The sequence below is a fragment of the Schistocerca nitens genome, chromosome 3, assembly GCF_023898315.1.
Source record: "Schistocerca nitens isolate TAMUIC-IGC-003100 chromosome 3, iqSchNite1.1, whole genome shotgun sequence".
Lineage (NCBI taxonomy): Eukaryota > Metazoa > Arthropoda > Insecta > Orthoptera > Acrididae > Schistocerca > Schistocerca nitens.
The window spans coordinates 621,281,905-621,301,754 of NC_064616.1; the positions used below are offsets into that span (position 1 = coordinate 621,281,905).

The following is a 19,850-nucleotide window of genomic DNA, read 5'->3' on the forward strand; positions in this document are numbered from 1 at the left end:
CGTGACTAAGCGCATCCCATACTCAACAGAACTGGAAGAAAACCTGGAGGCAGATGTCCAACCAAGCTTTGTTTACAAAAAGCTTTGTTCTTTTAATAAGCTACTCGTGTGGCAGCAGGCATTCGAGATTTAGGAGCTTGCCATATCAAAATTTGCGACTGGCGATGCCGAAAGTCAGTCCATGTTCCTTCGATGGTGTGAACCACTACTCAGTAGCATCGCTCTCCTGATTCTTGAGTTTTGCAGTAACCTCTTATCTTACAAATGTACACTCCACTGTCTAACTATATTATCGTTAACTCCATACAGAAGCAGAACGTGCGTTTCGGAAAATTGTGTTAAGATGTCTCACAGGCTGTCAGAAAAATTATACGCCGATCCTTGTTGTAAATGAACTCTAAGGTGTTTCACATCCAATAAACCACCGAACGAGGTGGAACAGTGATTGCGACACTGTACACACTTTCACGAGAATGGTGGTTCAAAGTAGTGTCCGGTCATCCAAATGTAGGTTTAAAGTGGTTTCCCTAAATCACACAAGGCAATTGCCGTGATGGTTTCCTTGAAAACGGACACGGCCAAATTCGTACCCCATCCTTCCCCAATCCCTGATGATGTCATCGAGGGATATCAAACCTTTACTTCCTTACAGTAAAACAATTAGTACTGAATTAGCGGGGAGTCTGATGGACCATACTGAGCCGCACCGATGGGTTCTTCAGATTCCCAAGTATGCAGCTTTCCTCGACCACAGTATTTAAACTGTACTGGAAACATTGCATTCAAACCACCGTAGTCATGTAAGACAGCGCATTGGTCGGACCGTGCCTATTTTGATATTATAACCAACGAAGTATTACAGAAGCCCTACTGGCTCACGCGGCGTCATAATTTAATGCGGCCGATAGCACATGACGCAGCGAGGTGTTTATTATCTTCCGTGAGATAGGAGCGCTCAATAACCAGCTGACAGCTCAGGAGGAAGCACCAATGCTGATCGTTATTCCTTATATAATGTGTGTGCGCTGTATTTCCAGGTACAATAATCTGATGTGGGCACAACAGTTGCAGTTATTACTGTATACAGTTATAACTAATCTCATTGTTTTCACACAACTTCACCCTGTTAACTAATTAACAGTAAAAAATATTAGCCGTTATTATTTTCGCGAATAACTTCTAGATCCCTTCAAACTTCATACGTTCGGAAAAGTATACAATCATTTGCTAACATCACTCCATCTTCTGTGAAGGAAGAAGGGGGTGGGGAGACACCGAGAAGGAATTGCGACATTAATGAAATCTGGTAGTCGCGTTTCTACATATGAAAGATGTCTATTCAACTTTCGCGCCAGTCGCGTGAGGATGCAAATCAGGTTTTCTTTAAATACACGTTTTAACGGTCGTGAGCGATAATTACCTTTGAGGCTGGAAGTGGTGAGCTGATGTTAATCAAGAATGCCTTTAAGGCGACACAGACGCGATTATCAACACCTGACTGAGTTTGAACGAGGTCGTATAATATGGCTACAAGAAGGTGGATGTGCCTTCTGCAATACTGCAGGAAGACTTCGGAGGAATGTAGCCACTGTACATGGTTGCTGGCAGCGATGGTCATGAGAGTGTGAGGCCGCATTAAGACCGGACCCCGGACTGCCACATGGCACTACCGAGAGGGAAAACCATAGTGTTTGGCGTATGGCCCTGACGCATCGTACTGCATCTGCAGTAGCAATAGTCGCCACAGTGACACAACGAACTGTTGCGAATCGATATTTCAAGGAACGCTCTGAGCCAGACGCCCTGTAGCGTCCATTCAGCAACCCCAAACCACCGCCACTTAACACTTCAGTAGCGTCAAGCAGGACCTAATTGGAGTTGTTTAATCTTCTATGGCTTACACAAACATTTACATATAAATAGCGGACACGCCAAGATCTATAGACATTATCGATTAATATATTGTAACTCTGACAGTAATTAATAATCTGTGCGTAACTGAGGTGACATTTTGTCATGGATCTTCAAGGAAGTGAGAGCAAGGAAGTACTCAAATTTCATTATAGGGTGCAGTGAAACAACTCTAACAAAGTCAGCGTAGCTGCAGAGAATATCTTGAACAAATTATGGATAGGAAATGTCACCTAGTGATGCTACAGAGGAGCTAACCCTTGCCACCAGATCATTGCTTCTGCAGCAAACATGGGTTTATACGCTTGTGGACTGGAAGTGGAACTAGTTACAGTGGACCCGACAGCCTTCAGGATTTGAGGTGGGTTCGCACGAGTCCATGCCTATAACAACGCTGTATAGTCCACAAAGCACAATGGGGTCAACATACGAACTCAAGTTTTCTGTCAAAGGCCTGGCAGATTGGCAGGTGTTGGCCCCTGTAACTTCAGCACTATTCAGTGTCCTTGAATGATGTTACCAAACACAGTTTATTATTCTCAAATTGTTCCTCGACGCTGAAGTAGGGAAGAACTGAAACTTTATCGTAAATCTAACCAGTGATCTCCTCCCATGTAAATTCAATTGCACTTTAGTGAAATTCAATCTGTCTACTGCAGTGGACACTCAGTACCCAGTATCATTTAATTTACCCTTTCGGAAAGAACTAAATAAGAATTCATAACCAATGTAAATGCAATTTGTTCCGATGTGGACCTCAGTTACTAATTGCATTTTCTACTCTTTGGGTTAATCTATTCAGCACAATGAGCCTCCCAGGCTACACATTGTGGTGCTCAATCACTCCCTTGTCGCAGTGTCTCTGAAGTATGCATTATTCTCTCTCACTATATTCTGACTACTTTTGTTTTAACTTGGGATTGTATTTTCTAATCCTCCCAACGGAAGGCCAGGTTCATTGGTAATTTGTACTGGATGTAACATGCGTATCCCATGTGCTCTCCTTACACAGGCCCCTTGTACAGAGCACTCAAAGCTGACATTGAAGTAGGTGTGCATTTCACAGCCTTCGTCACTTCAGAAGGTGAAGTATTATCGGTGCATGGGAATAGTACTTCCGAAACTCGTGCATGATAAGACGATTGCCAACAATTTAAACCTTCGAAAGGAACCCCACAGTGCAATAGGGCATCTTTCTTAGTTTGCCAGGCAGTTGGTAATTTAGAAATTGTGTAACATTTTGTAACACTTTCTTGCCAGTCAGATAACCCTATGACCACTCACAATCCTGGTTACGATGTGATTGGGGTATGGATTCCACATACTTAAGAAGTATAGTGAAGTACTATGAATCCAATCTTCAGTTAACATTGTTTATCACTGTGATTTGTCATCAAATTCCTGATTAAATCTGAACTGGATCTTTCGGCAATTAAAGTGAATTTGACCATTGTTAAATTCAGTTTTATTTCTTAGTTCAAAGGCTCCTAACAGCAAAGTGTCCAGACGTGCAGTAGCTTACTTTCTACTAGGATCAGAGAATAAGCTAGCTGTAGCCTTTCTGATGTAACCCGTGTTGGTTTATTGTACCAATGCTGAGAGAGAGAGAGAGAGAGAGAGAGAGAGAGAGAGAGAGAGAGAGAGAGAGAGAGTAAATCAGGCTGATGAGATGCGGGTTTGAATCTAACTTCTGCATCATAGCTTTCTGGAGGTGGTTAATATTTAGCAGTATTATGTGTATATGTAAATTTCAAATTCTACTAAAATTAATATTACGCATTTAGTTGTAAGGTCTGCTCACGAATGGGAAGATAACTTCCTTTCTGGTCAAATGGAGTCAACTGCTATGGGCTCCAACATACTGACAGGGGTCACCTTAAATTATTTCAGATTATAACAGCTGGTTTATATCACAGTGCAGGAAATAACTCGTAAATTCAGAGTTGTACAACAACAGCAACAACAACAACAACAACAACAGAAACTACTGGTAAACATAGATATCATCTAGAACCCACCGCCTTGCTATTTGATGCAGGAAGCCATCGCCCCACACATTACACAAACATTAACATAGTTAAAGGAGCGCTGCCAGTGAACACTCAAAATGGGAAAAAGCTGCCTGACACATCACTACACACTGATGGTTTGGTATGATGTGTAAGAAACTACTTGGCTCAATGTGCCCCATTTGCCAACAGGGAATAGTTTCGGAAACTGGTTGAGATGTGGCATCCTGTCATCTTAACCATCAGTTCTCGATGAATTTGCAAGAACCTATCATCTGGTGATATGCATCCATTTGTATGTTTCCAGCACCATTCCTTCACTTCCTAACTGTCAGAATAGTGTGAGTAACACTGAATAAACATGAGCACTTGTGTCCCCCCTCCAACCACCCCCACCCCCTCCCCACCAGGTGCTAGGTCATGTGGCCTTAGTTGTATTGAGCATGTCAAATGTCATCACACCAGATGTGCATGCCATGCAGTCAGGTGTGACTTATTTGTCATGTTCTTGACTGTTTATGCTATCACGGCACAGGATACACTCCTAACGCTTTGTGCCCATGTCACGTCATGACATGATACTACCACGTCATTGCTCAAAAATGTGCTGTAAGATTAATATGAGGTGCTTGCCTACTATTATCTTATAGGAACATGTTTAAGGAGTTAAGCATTCTGACTGCTGCATCACAATATCTTTATTACCTCATTAGGTTTTCTAAATAATCTACTACATACCAAAGGAACAATTATTTACATAATTACAATAACAGAAGGAAAAACGACATTCATTTTGTCACATTAATGGTGTCTTTAGCACAAAAGGGGTCTACAATGCAAAGTAAAATATGAAAACAAACTGAAAAAGTTTCTCCTTGCAACTCCTCCTTTTGAATCAAAGATTTTCATTTATTGTAATGTGTAAAACTTAAAAATTAGAAGTGTTCAGCATTTAGCCATATTTACAAATTAATTTGCGATGTGAATGTAAAAATGACTCATTCCACATCATCAATTTTATTGTGCAAAATGGTCCATGGAACATGGAACTAACTCGCCCTACATCATTTGGGTGAAATTGTGTTGTCCATGTTACTGAGTGTGTTTAATCTTGCTGCTCAGTAGGCCATAGTGCATAAACAAGGCTTTTAAAAAAAGTTGATTCAAAATACCAGCATATATGCTATTGCCTAATTCATTGAGGTGACAAAAGTCATGGGATACCTCCTAATATCACACCGGACCTTCTTTTTTCACCAAGTCATTGGAAGTCCCCTGCAGAAATATTGATCCATGCTGCCTCTATAGCCATCCATAATTGCAAAAGTGTTGCCAATGCAAGAACTCACCTCTTGATTATGTCCCATAAATGTTCCATGGAATTCATGTCAGGCAATCTGAATGACCAACTCATTCACTAGAATTGTCCAGAATGTGCTTCAAACCAGTTGCGAAAAGTTGTGGCCCTGTGACATGACACATTCTCATCCATAAAAGTTCCATCGTTGTTTGGTAACATGAAGTCCATGAATGGCTGTAAATAGTCTCAGAATAGCCGAAAATACCATTTCCAGTCATTGATCGGTTCAGTTGGACCAAAGGACCCAGTCCATTCCATGTAAACACAGCCCAAACCACTATGGTGTCGCCACCAGCCTGCACAGTGCCTTGGTGACAACAAGCATCCTTGGCTTTGTGGGATCTGCACAGCATTTGAACTCTACCATTAGCTCTTTCCAACTGAAATGTGGACTTGTCTGACAAGGCCATGGTTTTCTAGCCCTTTGTGGTCCAACTGGTATGGTCACAAGCCTAGGAGAGGTGCTGTAGGTGATGTAGTATTGTTAGCAAGAGAACTTCTGATGGTCACATCCTGCCATAGCCCATTAATACCAAATTTAAACACAGTCTCCTAACAGGTACATTCACTGTACATCCCACATTGATTTCTGTTAGCACTGACAACTCTACGCAAATGCCTCTGCTCTTGATCATCGAGTGAAGGTCGTTGGCAACTGTGTTGTCTGTGATGAGAGGTAATGACTGAAATTTGGTATTCTCAGCACACTCTTGACATTGTGGGTCTTGGAATATTGAAATCCCTAACAATTTCATAAGCAAAATGTCCCACACATCTAGTTCCAACTACCCTTCCGCGTTCAGTCTCGGTTAATTCCCGTCGTGCGACCGTAATCATGTCTGAAATCTTTTCACATGAATCACATTAGTATAAATGACAGCCCTGGAAGTGCACTGCCAATTTATACCTGCTGTACATATGATATGACCACCATCTGTATATGTGCGTATCACTATCCCATGACTTTTGTTACCTCACTGTATGCCTCAGGAAGTATCATGTGTTTCTCTATTGCCAGCATGTCTTAAGTGGAAAGAGTAGAGTTTGCAATTACATATTGTTCTGATTTAGGTTGTTGCCAAAAGGAAACTGATTTTTGCTTTTTGTAGGCACCCATATTCTCACCAACTCTGCTGTCATATAAAAAATGCTGTTATTTAATGTATTTAGCATAAGCACTTTGGTGCTTCACAAATTATAGCTTTTAGCTCAGTGATCCTATCAGACATTAAAATCGGGAAGATGTTGTTGTTGTTGTTGTTGTTGTTGTTGTTGTTGTTGTGGTCTTCAGTCCTGAGACTGGTTTGATGCAGCTCTCCATGCTACTCTATCCTGTGCAAGCTTCTTCATCTCCCAGTACCTACTGCAACCTACATCCTTCTGAATCTGCTTAGTGTATTGATCTCTTGGTCTCCCTCTACGATTTTTACCCTCCACGCTGCCCTCCAATGCTAAATTTGTGATCCCTTGATGCCTCAAAACATGTCCTACCAACCGATCTCTTCTTCTAGTCAAGTTGTGCCATAAACTTCTCTTCTCCCCAATCCTATTCAATACCTCCTCATTAGTTACATGATCTACCCACCTTATCTTCAGCATTCTTCTGTAGCACCACATTTCGAAAGCTTCTATTCTCTTCTTGTCCAAACTGGTTATCGTCCATGATTCACTTCCATACATGGCTACACTCCATACAAATACTTTCAGGAGCGACTTCCTGACACTTAAATCTATACTCGATGTTAACAAATTTCTCTTCTTCAGAAACGATTTCCTTGCCATTGCCAGTCTACATTTTATATCCTCTCTACTTCGACCATCATCAGTTATTTTGCTCCCCAAATAGCAAAACTCCTTTACTACTTTAAGTGTCTCATTTCCTAATCTAATTCCCTCAGCATCACCCGACTTAGACTACATTCCATTATCCTTGTTTTGCTTTTGTTGATGTTCATCTTATATCCTCCTTTCAAGACACTGTCCATTCCGTTCAACTGCTCTTCCAAGTCCTTTGCTGTCTCTGACCAAATTACAATGTCATCGACGAACCTCAAAGTTTTTACTACTTCTCCATGAATTTTAATACCTACTCCGAATTTTTCTTTTGTTTCCTTTACTGCTTGCTCAATATACAGATTGAATAACATCGGGGAGAGGCTACAACCCTGTCTCACTCCTTTCCCAACCACTGCTTCCCTTTCATGCCCATCGACTCATATAACTGCCATCTGGTTTCTGTACAAATTGTAAATAGCCTTTCGCTCCTTGTATTTTACCCCTGCCACCTTCAGAATTTGAAAGAGAGTATTCCAGTTAATGTTGTCAAAAGCTTTCTCTAAGTCTACAAATGCTAGAAACGTAGGTTTGCCTTTTCTTAATCTTCCTTCCAAGATTAGTCGTAAGGTTAGTATTGCCTCACGTGTTCCAACATTTCTGCGGAATCCAAACTGATCTTCCCCGAGGTCCGCTTCTACCATTCGGGAAGATAACCATATTTAAATGTTTACCCATTCCATTACCGATATGCCACATAGAACTGCCCAGTATCTCATGGTGATATTTAGAGAGACTGATAGTTTCTTGTCTTTTAATAGACAAAAAGTTACCTGTGTTGGCATTGGTCTAGGTTTACATTTTGAAGATGGAAAAAATATTTTTATTCTGAACCTGCTGTATACTTTCACCATCTTAGAAAAATGAAAATGTCATTACGTGGATTGAAAGACTCCTAACAAGGAACATGCTCCACATACAACATAATTGTGCCTTGTGTAAGTATCCCAGAATGCAACCCCTACTTAAAAATAAGTAACCTTGCAATCCATTTTCTATTTTTTACAGGACTCGAAGTGGTTCCCTTAATTTATTCTTCTTCCACTAGATGAGACTTTAACTGAATAGGTAATACACATCTCTTTAGAAATGTGTGTGGGTTAGAGTATAGTATGTTGGGCAGCCTGATATGTTGAACAGGAGAGTTAAAATATAACAAAAAAACTTGTTTGACAGGTTGAGCATGGAGCCAATTTTACTGGGCTTTCCATTGAGGTAGCAGTCCTGTGTGCCAGCGACCACCTGACGTGTATTGGAGTAAAACTGAAAACATGACAATCAGAAGAGGGGTGTATTGGAAACCTGAAATTGTTCTTGAATAAGGGAAAAATGGCTATTCATGTGTCTGATCAGATGAGTGCGTATATCAGCCCATTAAGGAAGTTCTAAAATGATATCAAAAGTTAGCATTCGTTATCTTTTTGAACACAGCTGTTGTGAATGTGTGATATCTATATCATACAACATGTGATGGGACAGAAAGTGTCAATCATGATATTTTGGAAACAGCTCGCACATCATTCACATGAAGAAAATCCAGGCGGTATAGATATATGAAGAAGCAAACACGATTGGATAAAAGGAAGGAAAGGTGGAAATCCAGGCGGTATAGATATATGAAGAAGCAAACACGATTGGATAAAAGGAAGGAAAGGTGGTTGATAAAGTGCATAGATATCGTTGTGAACACAACATCCAGGCACAATGCACAAAATTACTTTATGTTTAACAAACAATTTTATTTCCACACCACACACAAACTGAGAACACAGGAGACACCCACAGATAAATTCAACAGATCAGGAACACATGAACTCGCGTGCAACACTTGCCAGTCAGTATACATAGGACAAACATGCAAGAACTTTAGAACAAGATACTCAGTGCCCTAAAAAGTAGCAGCACCAATAGCACATTTGCTGACCGTCTAATAGTCCATAACCACCACCCAATTACAACAGCGACAGATTTAAAAATACTGAAATCCAGCCACAGTCTGTAGTGGACTGACAAGGCAGCCAGTCCACAGTGACGGGTAACCGAAAGGCACACGTACACACACGCCGACTGGCGTTAAGTCTGAAACAGGATACGTGATGAAAGCTATAAAGAAAAGAACGGAGCTTCTCGTATACTTAACTTTAATTTCTTGTTGTACATTGCTCTTGATAATACAAGTGAGACACTCTCCAGATATGGTTAATGGCGCCTTGCTAGGTCGTAGCCATGGACTTAGCTGAAGGCTATTCTAACTGTCTCTCGGCAATTGAGAGAAAGGCTTCGTACGTGTAGTCGCTAGCAATGTCGTCCGTACAACTGGGCGAGTGCTAGTCCGTCTCTCTAGACCTGCCGTGTGGTGGTGCTCGGTCTGCGATCACACAGTGGCGACACGCGGGTCCGACATGTACTAATGGACCGCGGCCGATTTAAAGCTACCACCTAGCAAGTGTGGTGTCTAGCAGTGACACCACACAGTCTATACCACAGACTGACAATAGGAGAGAACTTCCACATTCAGAAGGCAATAGCAAAAGGCAAACAAGTTTTAAATGAGAACACTACACTCTGTAATCACACATTACTTAACACACTAAAGGAACTTTGCAGTGCAGTGCCCCCAGAACACAAAAGGTGGAGGATAACTCACAACAAAACGTGTGTACTGACAAACATATATGCAAAACATTTTGCCACACAAAAAGCACATTCTTTTAAAAAAAATAAAGGGATGTGTTAACTCGCTGATGAAATTCACATTTACATCATTTGGTTTGCAGATGACAAGCTATCAGTACAGGACACCATACAGATGGTCCTACAAAACCATATAGTGTAAAATCACGGTAACAACAAAATGAACAAAAACTTCCTACAGGCCTCACTTTGTTTACATCAGTTACAACCTAAAATATGTTGACTTTTTATAGTTTTCAATAAACAAAACCGCCTGATGATGACACAGAGGTGCAAAAATATGTTTGGGTAACAAGAAAAAACATTTTTGTGTAAAAGGTGGAACCTATATCCAATAATTTAACTGCAAACATGGAAAGAAAGATGAGCTGCAGATCCTAAACATGAATGCAGATAGAAAATTAACTCAACAGTTGGTTTCCTTTAATAATTCATGAAAATCTAAACTACTCCTTTGTCCTGCACTGATGATGTCCATATGAAAATTACAGTGTCAGTCTCCACAGTCTGACTTTGTCCAAAACTAAAGTTGACTGTCAGGCCCAGGGAACTGACATCACCCAAACAGAGTGTTCATTGTGAGTCCCATGGAATGGATAATGCGCTTAAAGTGTTAATAAAATGATAGTTTTGTTGACATTAAGTGTGAAGTTGCAGATTCACAATGTTTTTTAAAAATTTTGCATCTGACAAGAGTTTGACAAAAAAACAATGAAAATATTTCATGAGGGCTATCAGTAAAATACTGAAAACTTCTTTCTCAGCCATACAAAATGTTAACCAGATTATGCATCAAAAACTAATTAGGAGTAACTAGGGTTTTTCAATAGCTATTACAGGTAACATGCAAGGGTGCTTAAAGTGAATGTATCAGACCAGTGTCTTAAGTTGTTACACTCAAAACTGCCTGCATTTGATTTTATTATCTGACTGTGGTGCTGATACTAAATTTATCATGATATTATAATTATTAAACAAATTAGATTCTCATTTGGGCAGTAGCAGAATGTAAAACATTGAAGATTGTTGGCATTGTTTCAGATGCATATTTCTTTCAACGATTCTGCAACTACTACATTTGAGTACCCATCTGAAGCTTCCCTTATGGGTGAACTTGCAACTCCGGTATCTGGTGTACCTACACCAACAGGTGAGATTATTAACGTAAATTATTGTTCTTGTAGAAGTACATACTTTTGAACTATGTATGGTTCCTAAGGTTCCAGACGTAGTTTTATTTAATTATTTATTTATAGTGAGTAAATCTTGATCTTTCAGTGATTGTGTGTTAGTTTGATAGTTATTTCATTCATTTGGTTGCTTGCTGTTTTAAGGGAGTGTGATATGATTTCAGTTTTACAAAGAGTAGAATCTTCTAATCTTCCACATTTGTTAAAATTAATTTCTAAAAACTCAAAGCTATGCTTCATTGTAACAACATTAGTACCAACATCACACTATCACTTGATAACCAGGAAACACAACCAGTGGATACTATGTAGTAAAAAAATTATTAGTTGTTGAAGGAGCATACATTTTTATCATAGAGAAGATAATTTGTTTGTGCTCTTCAATTGAAGATTTATCAGTCACTATAATTGTTTTTGGATCTGGCATAGTTTCTCAGATACTCTCTTGTGGCCTGAGAAATGTCATATATTAGATATCAATAATAGTTTTTTGGAAGCCCAGGTTAAGATTGAGTTACTGTGAAAGCAGATTGTGTAAGGTGTCTTTGAAGCTGCTCTTGAAAGAGGAATTATGGTCTAGAGCAGTCTCTCTCTCTCTCTCTCTCTCTCTCTCTCTCTCTCTCTCTCTCTCTCTCTCTCTCTCTCTCTCTCTCTCTGTGTGTGTGTGTGTGTGTGTGTGTGTGTGTGTGTGTGTGTGTGTGTCTCCTTTTTTTAAAATTATTTGTAGTGTTTTATTGTACAATGTGCATTCTGCCTATCATAAATTATGTCTCAACATTATGAATGACAATGCCGAAAAAAGTCTGAGAAAAGAAAGACTAATTCTTCTGTAAATGTTAAGGGAATCAAACATACTGTGTCATTACATTTCTGAAGAATTTTATAATCGCTGCCTCATTTTACAGTAATTGACAATATCTAATACAAACATTGACAAAATATGTCTTCAGAGATAGTATTTCATTATCCTGACATTAAGGTTCTTAATTTCGTGGAAGTTTTCGAAAAGGAAGACCATCAAGCCTAACAATGATGTTTACTTAATAAATACTGTGTAACAGTATTTTGAGTGTGTAGAACATGGTCTAATTTTTTGCATTACTAAACACACATGCAGAAGAAAGAAGTGAACTTAATGACTTCATTATATTTCAGTGCGGCTGAAACCACCAGTTCCTCCGAAACCTCCATGCCTTATTAAAACTTTACCTGTAGGAACTGAGTCACTTGTTTGATATCAATAAATTTCCTCTTAATAGAAGGTTTAGAAACTATTAGTTCATCCAAACTTGTATGGCAACTGAATACTGTAAAAAGCTTTCTTGTTGTATTCCTATATAAATCTCAACATACATTCTAGCTTAGTATTTATGTATGGTGATAGTGTTTCATGAATTAGTCCATTCTAATAATTATGTAGCAAAAGTAGCTAATACTGTTGACTGTCCTAAGTGATACCATTAAAGTTTGAACATCCTATATGAACATAAGTAGTAAACTGTCCCGAAGTTGAAAAATGCATAGCACTTAAATTATCTCACATTAGGGGTAACTCATTTCTTTTTTATTTTAACTATAGTACTTTGGCAATGACAATGTGACTTGACTTTGTGGTTAGAATATTCCCTTCACGTGTAATATGCTTTTGTAGGTGGCAGTAGTCTTGCTAGTTACACACCAAGCAAAGTCGTACTTGGCACTGAAGGCTTCCAGCTTGGTGTAACTCGATCCCTACCAAATGCAAATCAGCCAGTCACCACAGACCAAGAAACCCCACAGAAGGATGAGACACTGGATACAGATCCACACTTGAAACCAGCTGAAGATGGAGAAACAATGGCTTGGAGTGAGGGTAACACTGCTGACCTACTCTTCTAAGGTAAAGGCTTTGTACTTCAGGGATTGTAATACTAAATTGTGTTATTTAGTTAGTTCTTTTGGTTGGGGCAGTTAACATTCTAAGTTTGTGTGTGTGTGTGTGTGTGTGTGTGTGTGTGTGTGTGTGTGTGTGTGTGTGTGTGTGTGTGTGTGTTGCTGTGCAGTAGAAGTGTGTAGTACATAGTCCCTGATAAGAGCTGAAATGTCTTTGTAATTTATCTCTCATTTCCGCGTAAACTGTGTGTGTAGTTTGGAGGGGGGGGGGGTGAGGGGGTGCATACATATCAGAAATCGTGCCTATTTTTCCATTTGAGTGTTTCAGTTTTGATCTCCAGAAATGTTGTTATTTACAACAGTTTCTGGAACTTCATTAAAAAACGTGAGGTCACAAGAGCATACTTAAGAGATTTACTTTGGACAACCCACAGTTATTTTTGTTTGTTTACAGTTATAAGATGTACCAAGCTATCAGTGAGTGTTGTGAAATGTAAATAAGCAGTGAACTTTCTTGCTAAAACCAGCCGAATTCCTAATAACTATGCAAGGAATTTCATTTTTTGAGTATATGGTAAAACCATGAATCAGAAATGATTGTGTACTTTAGATTGCATGTTATTAGCAAGTAATAGACTGATATCTATCTAGAGATACTCTGATATGAGGCACATTCTGAAGTACATATTGTTCTGGCTATATATTCATAAGTATGGTGATGGAAAGACTTGTCACAAACTAAAGAAGATTAAACCAAATTTAATGTGTTCACAGTAGTAGATTGAGTACACACATGAATAATTCTGAAAATAGCAACACCCAGTATTGCCACAGTGAATCCAAACTTTAAAGTCTGTATAGAATGGTTTCCTGACAACATGCGAGTACCTTTCCAGAAAGGTGGCTGATAAGTAGGTCCCGCAGCATCCACTTTAAATGATTTTAAAGGTCATTGTTATTGCAGCCACAGTTAGTAAACAGTCCTCACGCTGATGAATTTGAAATGGTAAAGTAAGTGCCAATACCCCTAAACATCAGAGTGTGGAATATGAGTGAGCTAGAACAGACACTCTGCAAGAAATTTGTTTGTCATATCATGACTTACAGCATACCAAGTGCCAGAATTTAGTGTCTTCCGGTTTCAAGTTGTCCATTAATGGCCAAATATATGTTGTAGGTGCCCTTGTTGACTTACCTAGCAGTATGCATTATGGAGTGGCGCACACCACAAACTGAAAGTGGTTTTACAGATGCCATTGAATGCAATATGCAATGTCAACTGCTGAGTATTTAGTGCAATTTGAACAGCAAGCATTACATCAAGGATATCCTATAGCTCAAAGTACTGCCACTCTTGCAGGGAATTCCAGTTGAAGAACATATGCCGCCACCAATCAGGCTCAAATGTTCACCAGACACAGACTTGCATAGAAACTGTAATGAGGGAGGTTCTCCACAAACATAGCAAAGTCCTATTTGATTCACTGTGATGAGACTGATTGCACCATGTGATGCTTCACACCATACTAAATTTGTAGCCAGGCATCATGTGCAGTTGTGTAATCATAACTGATTAATTTTATTTACCCACCCTTTGTATTAAGTGAATTTCAGTAATATGTGTCCATCTTAATGTTGCAGTTTTCACAAATATTTTGTTTTTGAGACTGTTGTAGTCTATTTAATATTGACGGCATTGCAGTCAGGAGTAGTGGGGTTCATGTCAACGTCTCATCATTATGTGGATACCTTAAAACGCTTCTGGAAAATTACATTATGGTTCCTTTGAAAAGGACTGGGCCAATATTCAGTCTAAGTTTGTACCTCATCTTCAGTGAACTTGTCATTGATGGGATTTAAAACCCTGTCTCTCCTTTCGAAATACAGACAAAAGCCTTTTTGTTACGTGAAGTGAACGTAGTGAAGGAAAAGTTGGTGTAGAAGAAAAAAATTGTCATTGCTTTAATACTCTGCACTATCATGGAAATACTGATTATAGTGCTACTGACTTTTAGGATTCTCGCCATTATTTGTCACCCTATTCACGTCATTGTAGAGCTGAATCAAAGGAAGTTTTCTTTTTACAATTTATAGCTTCCTCTTTCTTCTTTTTATGTTGTTTGGCACTGACTAAATTTAAATTCTTAGAATACACAAGAGAGCAAAGGTATTTTTAGAAAACATGCCAGGTCCAATTGTTGCCTCTTGTCTCTCACTGATTCTTATTAAAAGTACCCTCCATATAACAAATATGCATATCTCAAATTTGTGACATTTGTGTTTGTATTTATAGTTTACCACAAGTGCCTTATTCTGATTGATTAATTTGCTTAAGAATGTGATTTTTGTCTATTGACTGTAATATTGTTTGAATTTTGAGCATTTAGGATTGTAAACAGAATTTAGTTATTTCTAGTTTTAGTCTCACATTACTGACATAATGTGCTTATTATATAAATGTCTATTTTGTTTTTTCAGCTGTCTTTGAAGACCATTTAATATTTAATGAGTGCTGCTCTTGGTGAGCTTGATGGAAGGTTGCTTTTAACTCTAGTCTTCCAGAGAAGTATTGGAAAAGAAAGTGATCAGAGAGTGATAAGTCATGCGGAAGTATGAGTGAAGTTTTTGTATGAGATTTTATCTAAAATTTGTATATTCATACTTCTGTGGCTGTTGAATCTTACCTGTTGTACTTTTTTTTTCATTTTATGAAGTTTGCAAGTATAATCACTCCTCTCATTGCCCAATGCATTAGTAAACTAGATATTCAGTCATTGTTCATTAAATTATTCTGAGATGTTGATTTAGTTGTACTTCGTTTAAAGAAGCCAAGGAGTCAATTCCATATATTGAAATAGTATATTCTAAGTGGCTGATAGTTTTTGCTAGGTGATATTTAATGTATGAAATGAAATGCCATGTAGGAGGGATAAAATTACCAGTATTGTGAATATTTGTAAATGTGTGTTAGTGCTATGTGTGAGAATTCAAGAAGTATTCCAGTGTTATATATTCATCATTTATTATGTATGAAATTATTATTGCCTAAAAATAGCACTCCAGTGTTTGACTGTATGTAGATGATTTATGTTCCCATATTTTGTGTGCAATGTGATGTATGTAGCTTAAGTATCTGATCATTAGTGTTAAAGACTGTCTAGTCATGTGTAACCTAAATAACTTAATAATTTATAACTTTACATACCTGAAATGCATTATTATGCAGTTGTCTGCTGCTCGTGAAATTGTACAAATTTTTGAAACAGATGCATTCTAAAAATTCTGTGATGCATTGTTCAGCACTTTTTTTATATTTCGTTTCTTTTTAATACAATCTGGAAAGATGGAAATTTTGAATAATATTTTTGTAAATAAATATGTAACAAAGTTCCTGTGATTCTTTATATTTCGAGTGTCTTGATTCCATTTGCTATTGAATCATAGAGCATTTGCTTTGTGTATGAAAGGTGTAGTGTAATGTTATAACTTTGATGTAATAGCAAAAAGTGTATGATATAAGTTTGTGCTCAAATAAGTTTTCAATATTCTGTGTATGCAAAACCATGTATTCACCGTAGTTTACATAAAGTGATGGTGTTCAGAGAGGTATTAGATGTGACACAACAGTGTTTTGTATGTATACCATATATGTTGCTCTATCTGTATCTAGGGTGTGACTTTAGAAAGAACACACCAAGTGTGGTATAGTGATTAATTCTTTTTATATTCCATGGGAAAATATTGCGCGTTTTGCAGAAGGCCACACTTCCTTGTTGAAAAATTTATTAATAACCTTTTTAACAGCTAATTTAAAATTTAGTAAATAACAGTACTATTATACCAACTAAGACCCATTAATTTGCATTTTCAGTCATGTAGGTTAAATGTAGTACCACTTGTTTTAAAGAAATTTGATTCACTTTAAACTGTTTAAGCTGTTATTGTCATTTGAATTTGAATGTAATATTCTGTGATGTATGAAAAATATTGTGTGTAGTATGTAATATTCACTATAGTCTTAAAGTTTTATTTCCATTTACACAGAACAATCTATATATTGCATGTCTTTGATATATTTTGTGCTTATTGTACATATGTGATCTTGTGATTCCATTCCAGTTATTTATGTATCAGTTTATTAAGCACCAATTATTTATACTTGGCTGAACCAATAAATTTTTTCTCCACAGTATTGCTTGGATTTAATATTTGTTTGTTATACAAATTATTGTTGGTTTTCATAACAGGTGGCTGCAGCGAAAAAAAAAAAATAAATCTCTCTCTCTCTCTCTCTCTCTCTCTCTCTCTCTCTCTCTCTCTCTCTCTCTCTCTCTCTCTGTGTGTGTGTGTGTGTGTGTGTGTGTGTGTGTGTGTGTGTGTGTGTGTGTGTGTGTGTAATAACAGAACATACACTGAACAATTTATTATTTCATTGAATTCTGGCAAAGTTACTAATGGCTACACAGTTAACACTGAAAGCAATTCAGTTCACTATCTCATATGATTGATGTGTTTGGTGATGGCACATATCACTGATCCAATAGTTAAAGTTTGTAAGTGTTAGGACATTCTGTATTCACAATTAAGTCATTGCTTTTTATTTTAATCATGCAATTACAGTATCAATGCCACCATCACAATTCTTGTCACTACTGCCAAAATATTGGCATTATCTGCTGGTACAAATTTTGCTTTTATAACCAAACTACCAAACATGGAAGCGTGTGAGTGGTCTGCACAAACAAGTGACAATACCCCCCTCCCCCCACCTTTTCCTCATTGCCACTGAAAGTAATTTGCATTGAGAAAGTGGTGGTCTCCTTTTAAGGGGCCTACGTAATAAATGAAATGGGCAGATTGTTTAAAATGTAGTCCCTTATTTTGGTAATTACTTGTCATGGCAGTATAGTAATACGACCATGATCTGTAATGTATTTATACTAAATTTAGAGCTGGAATTAGCTAGTCATATCAAATAACTGTGCATAAAATAAGTCCTCTATGCGTAGAATACTTATAAATGGTCACTATTAAACTGTTTCTTAATTTCTATATCTAAAACAACCACTTAATTGTATATATTGTCAATTTCAGTTTTCACCATATCATATATGTTGGTATCTGCAGTGGAAAGATAAGTTTGAACCACCGGATTAGTATATCATAATCTCTGAATGTACAGTGTTGAAATAAGTCATTTATTTTAGCCAGCATCATATTTGTCACACAAAGAAAAATGGGGGTTTTCCAAGATAAAAATAGAAACATTTCCACATTGCCATGTGTGGTATGTTTGTAAAATTTGCAAAATGTAATTTGCTGCTACTCCCCTTTTAGCTAACTCAACTGTCTGAATTTTAATTGGCAGTCGGGCTCAACATTCATGACAGCATGGAAGACAAACTTACTTCCAAGGTACAGGCAAGAAACTGATTAACTGTGTGCCTTCTGAAACGTGCCCTATCTACAATTCTCAGATTTTAATCAAAACTCCCACCAAAATACTGTTATTAATATGACAAGAGTAAACAAAATTCACACTGATTTGACAGCACTAAGTTTATAGTATTTTAATCCCAAAGCAAGATTATTCCTGCAGACCTAACCACACCCACTCTGCAGCTGTATTCATCCACTTAACACGTTTTTCATAAATTTTGTCATTGCTGGTACGTTCCTTATGTTTTGCAATAATTTAAAATCATCCTCTGGTGATCTAAATAATTCCAGTTCCACAAATTGTCTTTTATTGTAGATCATATATTGGACATGTGTTCGCACACCTACACACGGGACTACTCACTTATTTCCCAAAGCAAATGACAGGTGACAAGCATGCACGTAAGCCCTAGATTAAGGTGGAGCAACGCAGGAGAGAAGAGGTGCACTTTGGACAGCTGCCACAGTGCTGCTTCGCGTCCAGGTATAGTGGGGCCACGGAGCTGCGCATCAGACAGCAGGTTTACTTGACTGTGTGGACAGCAAATGCACAAGCTTGCCAATCCGCAGGATTTCTCAAACAATTTTAATGAAACTCCTCAGGAGATAAAAAAATTCTCACACTTCTCAGCTTCTACTTCTACATCTACATGGTAACTCTGCAATTCACACTTAGGTGCCTGGCAGATGGTTCATCGAACCATTTTCATACTACTACTCTACCATTCCACTCTCAAATGGCGCGTGGAAAAAAGGAACACCTAAATCTTTCTGTTCGAGCTCTGATTTCTCTTATTTTATTATGATGATAGGTGGGTGTCAACAAAATATTTCCGCATTCGGAAGAGAAAGTTGGTGATCGAAATTATGTAAATATATCTCGCCGCAAAGAAAATCACCTTTGTTTCAGTGACTGCCACCCCAACTCGCGTATCATATCAGTGACACTGTCACCCATATTGCACGAAACGAGCTGCCCTTCATTGTACTTTTTCGATGTCCTCTGTCAGTCCTACCTGGTAAGGATCCCACACCGCGCAGCTTTGGTCCAGCAGAGGACAGACAAGTGTAATGTAGGCTCTCTCTTTAGCGGGTTTGTCGCATCTTCCAAGTGTTCTGCCAACAAAGCGCAGTCTTTGTTTCGCCTTACCCACAATATTATCTTTGTGGTCTTTCCAGTTTAAGTTGCTCGTAATTGTAATTCCTAGGTATTTGGTCGAATTGAGTTCGGTAGAAGGAGCCAATTATTATTTTCGTACGGCTGTAGAGTATAGTAATTCACAGGAACTGTCTATTTCAACTTCACTACAACAGACACTTCACTTCCAACGGACACATACACACCACCACCTACTTTATTAATCCATCCTTTTGGAACACAGTTTGCGCCTCTGTAAAAATTTTGGCAGAATTTATCTCCGGCTTTTAGCCAGCTTTCTGTTCCTATAACGATTTCAGCTTCTGTGCTTTCTATCAGCACTTGAAGCTCTGGTACTTTTCCAATACAGCTACAACAATTTACAACTACAATACAGACTGTTG

General features: G+C 38.1%; 1 protein-coding gene across 1 annotated transcript in view; it reads left to right on the forward strand.

The window, feature by feature from the left end:
* Positions 1-16,970, forward strand: part of LOC126248563 (uncharacterized) — a 166,537-nt gene extending 149,567 nt beyond the window's left edge. The window contains exons 3-5 of the mRNA XM_049949658.1: positions 10,849-10,957; positions 12,649-12,876; positions 15,348-16,970. Coding sequence (XP_049805615.1) covers positions 10,849-10,957; positions 12,649-12,875 — 336 coding nt within the window. The 3' untranslated portion in view covers position 12,876; positions 15,348-16,970. The remainder of the gene's footprint in view (positions 1-10,848; positions 10,958-12,648; positions 12,877-15,347) is intronic.
* The last annotated feature ends 2,880 nt before the right edge of the window (positions 16,971-19,850 follow it).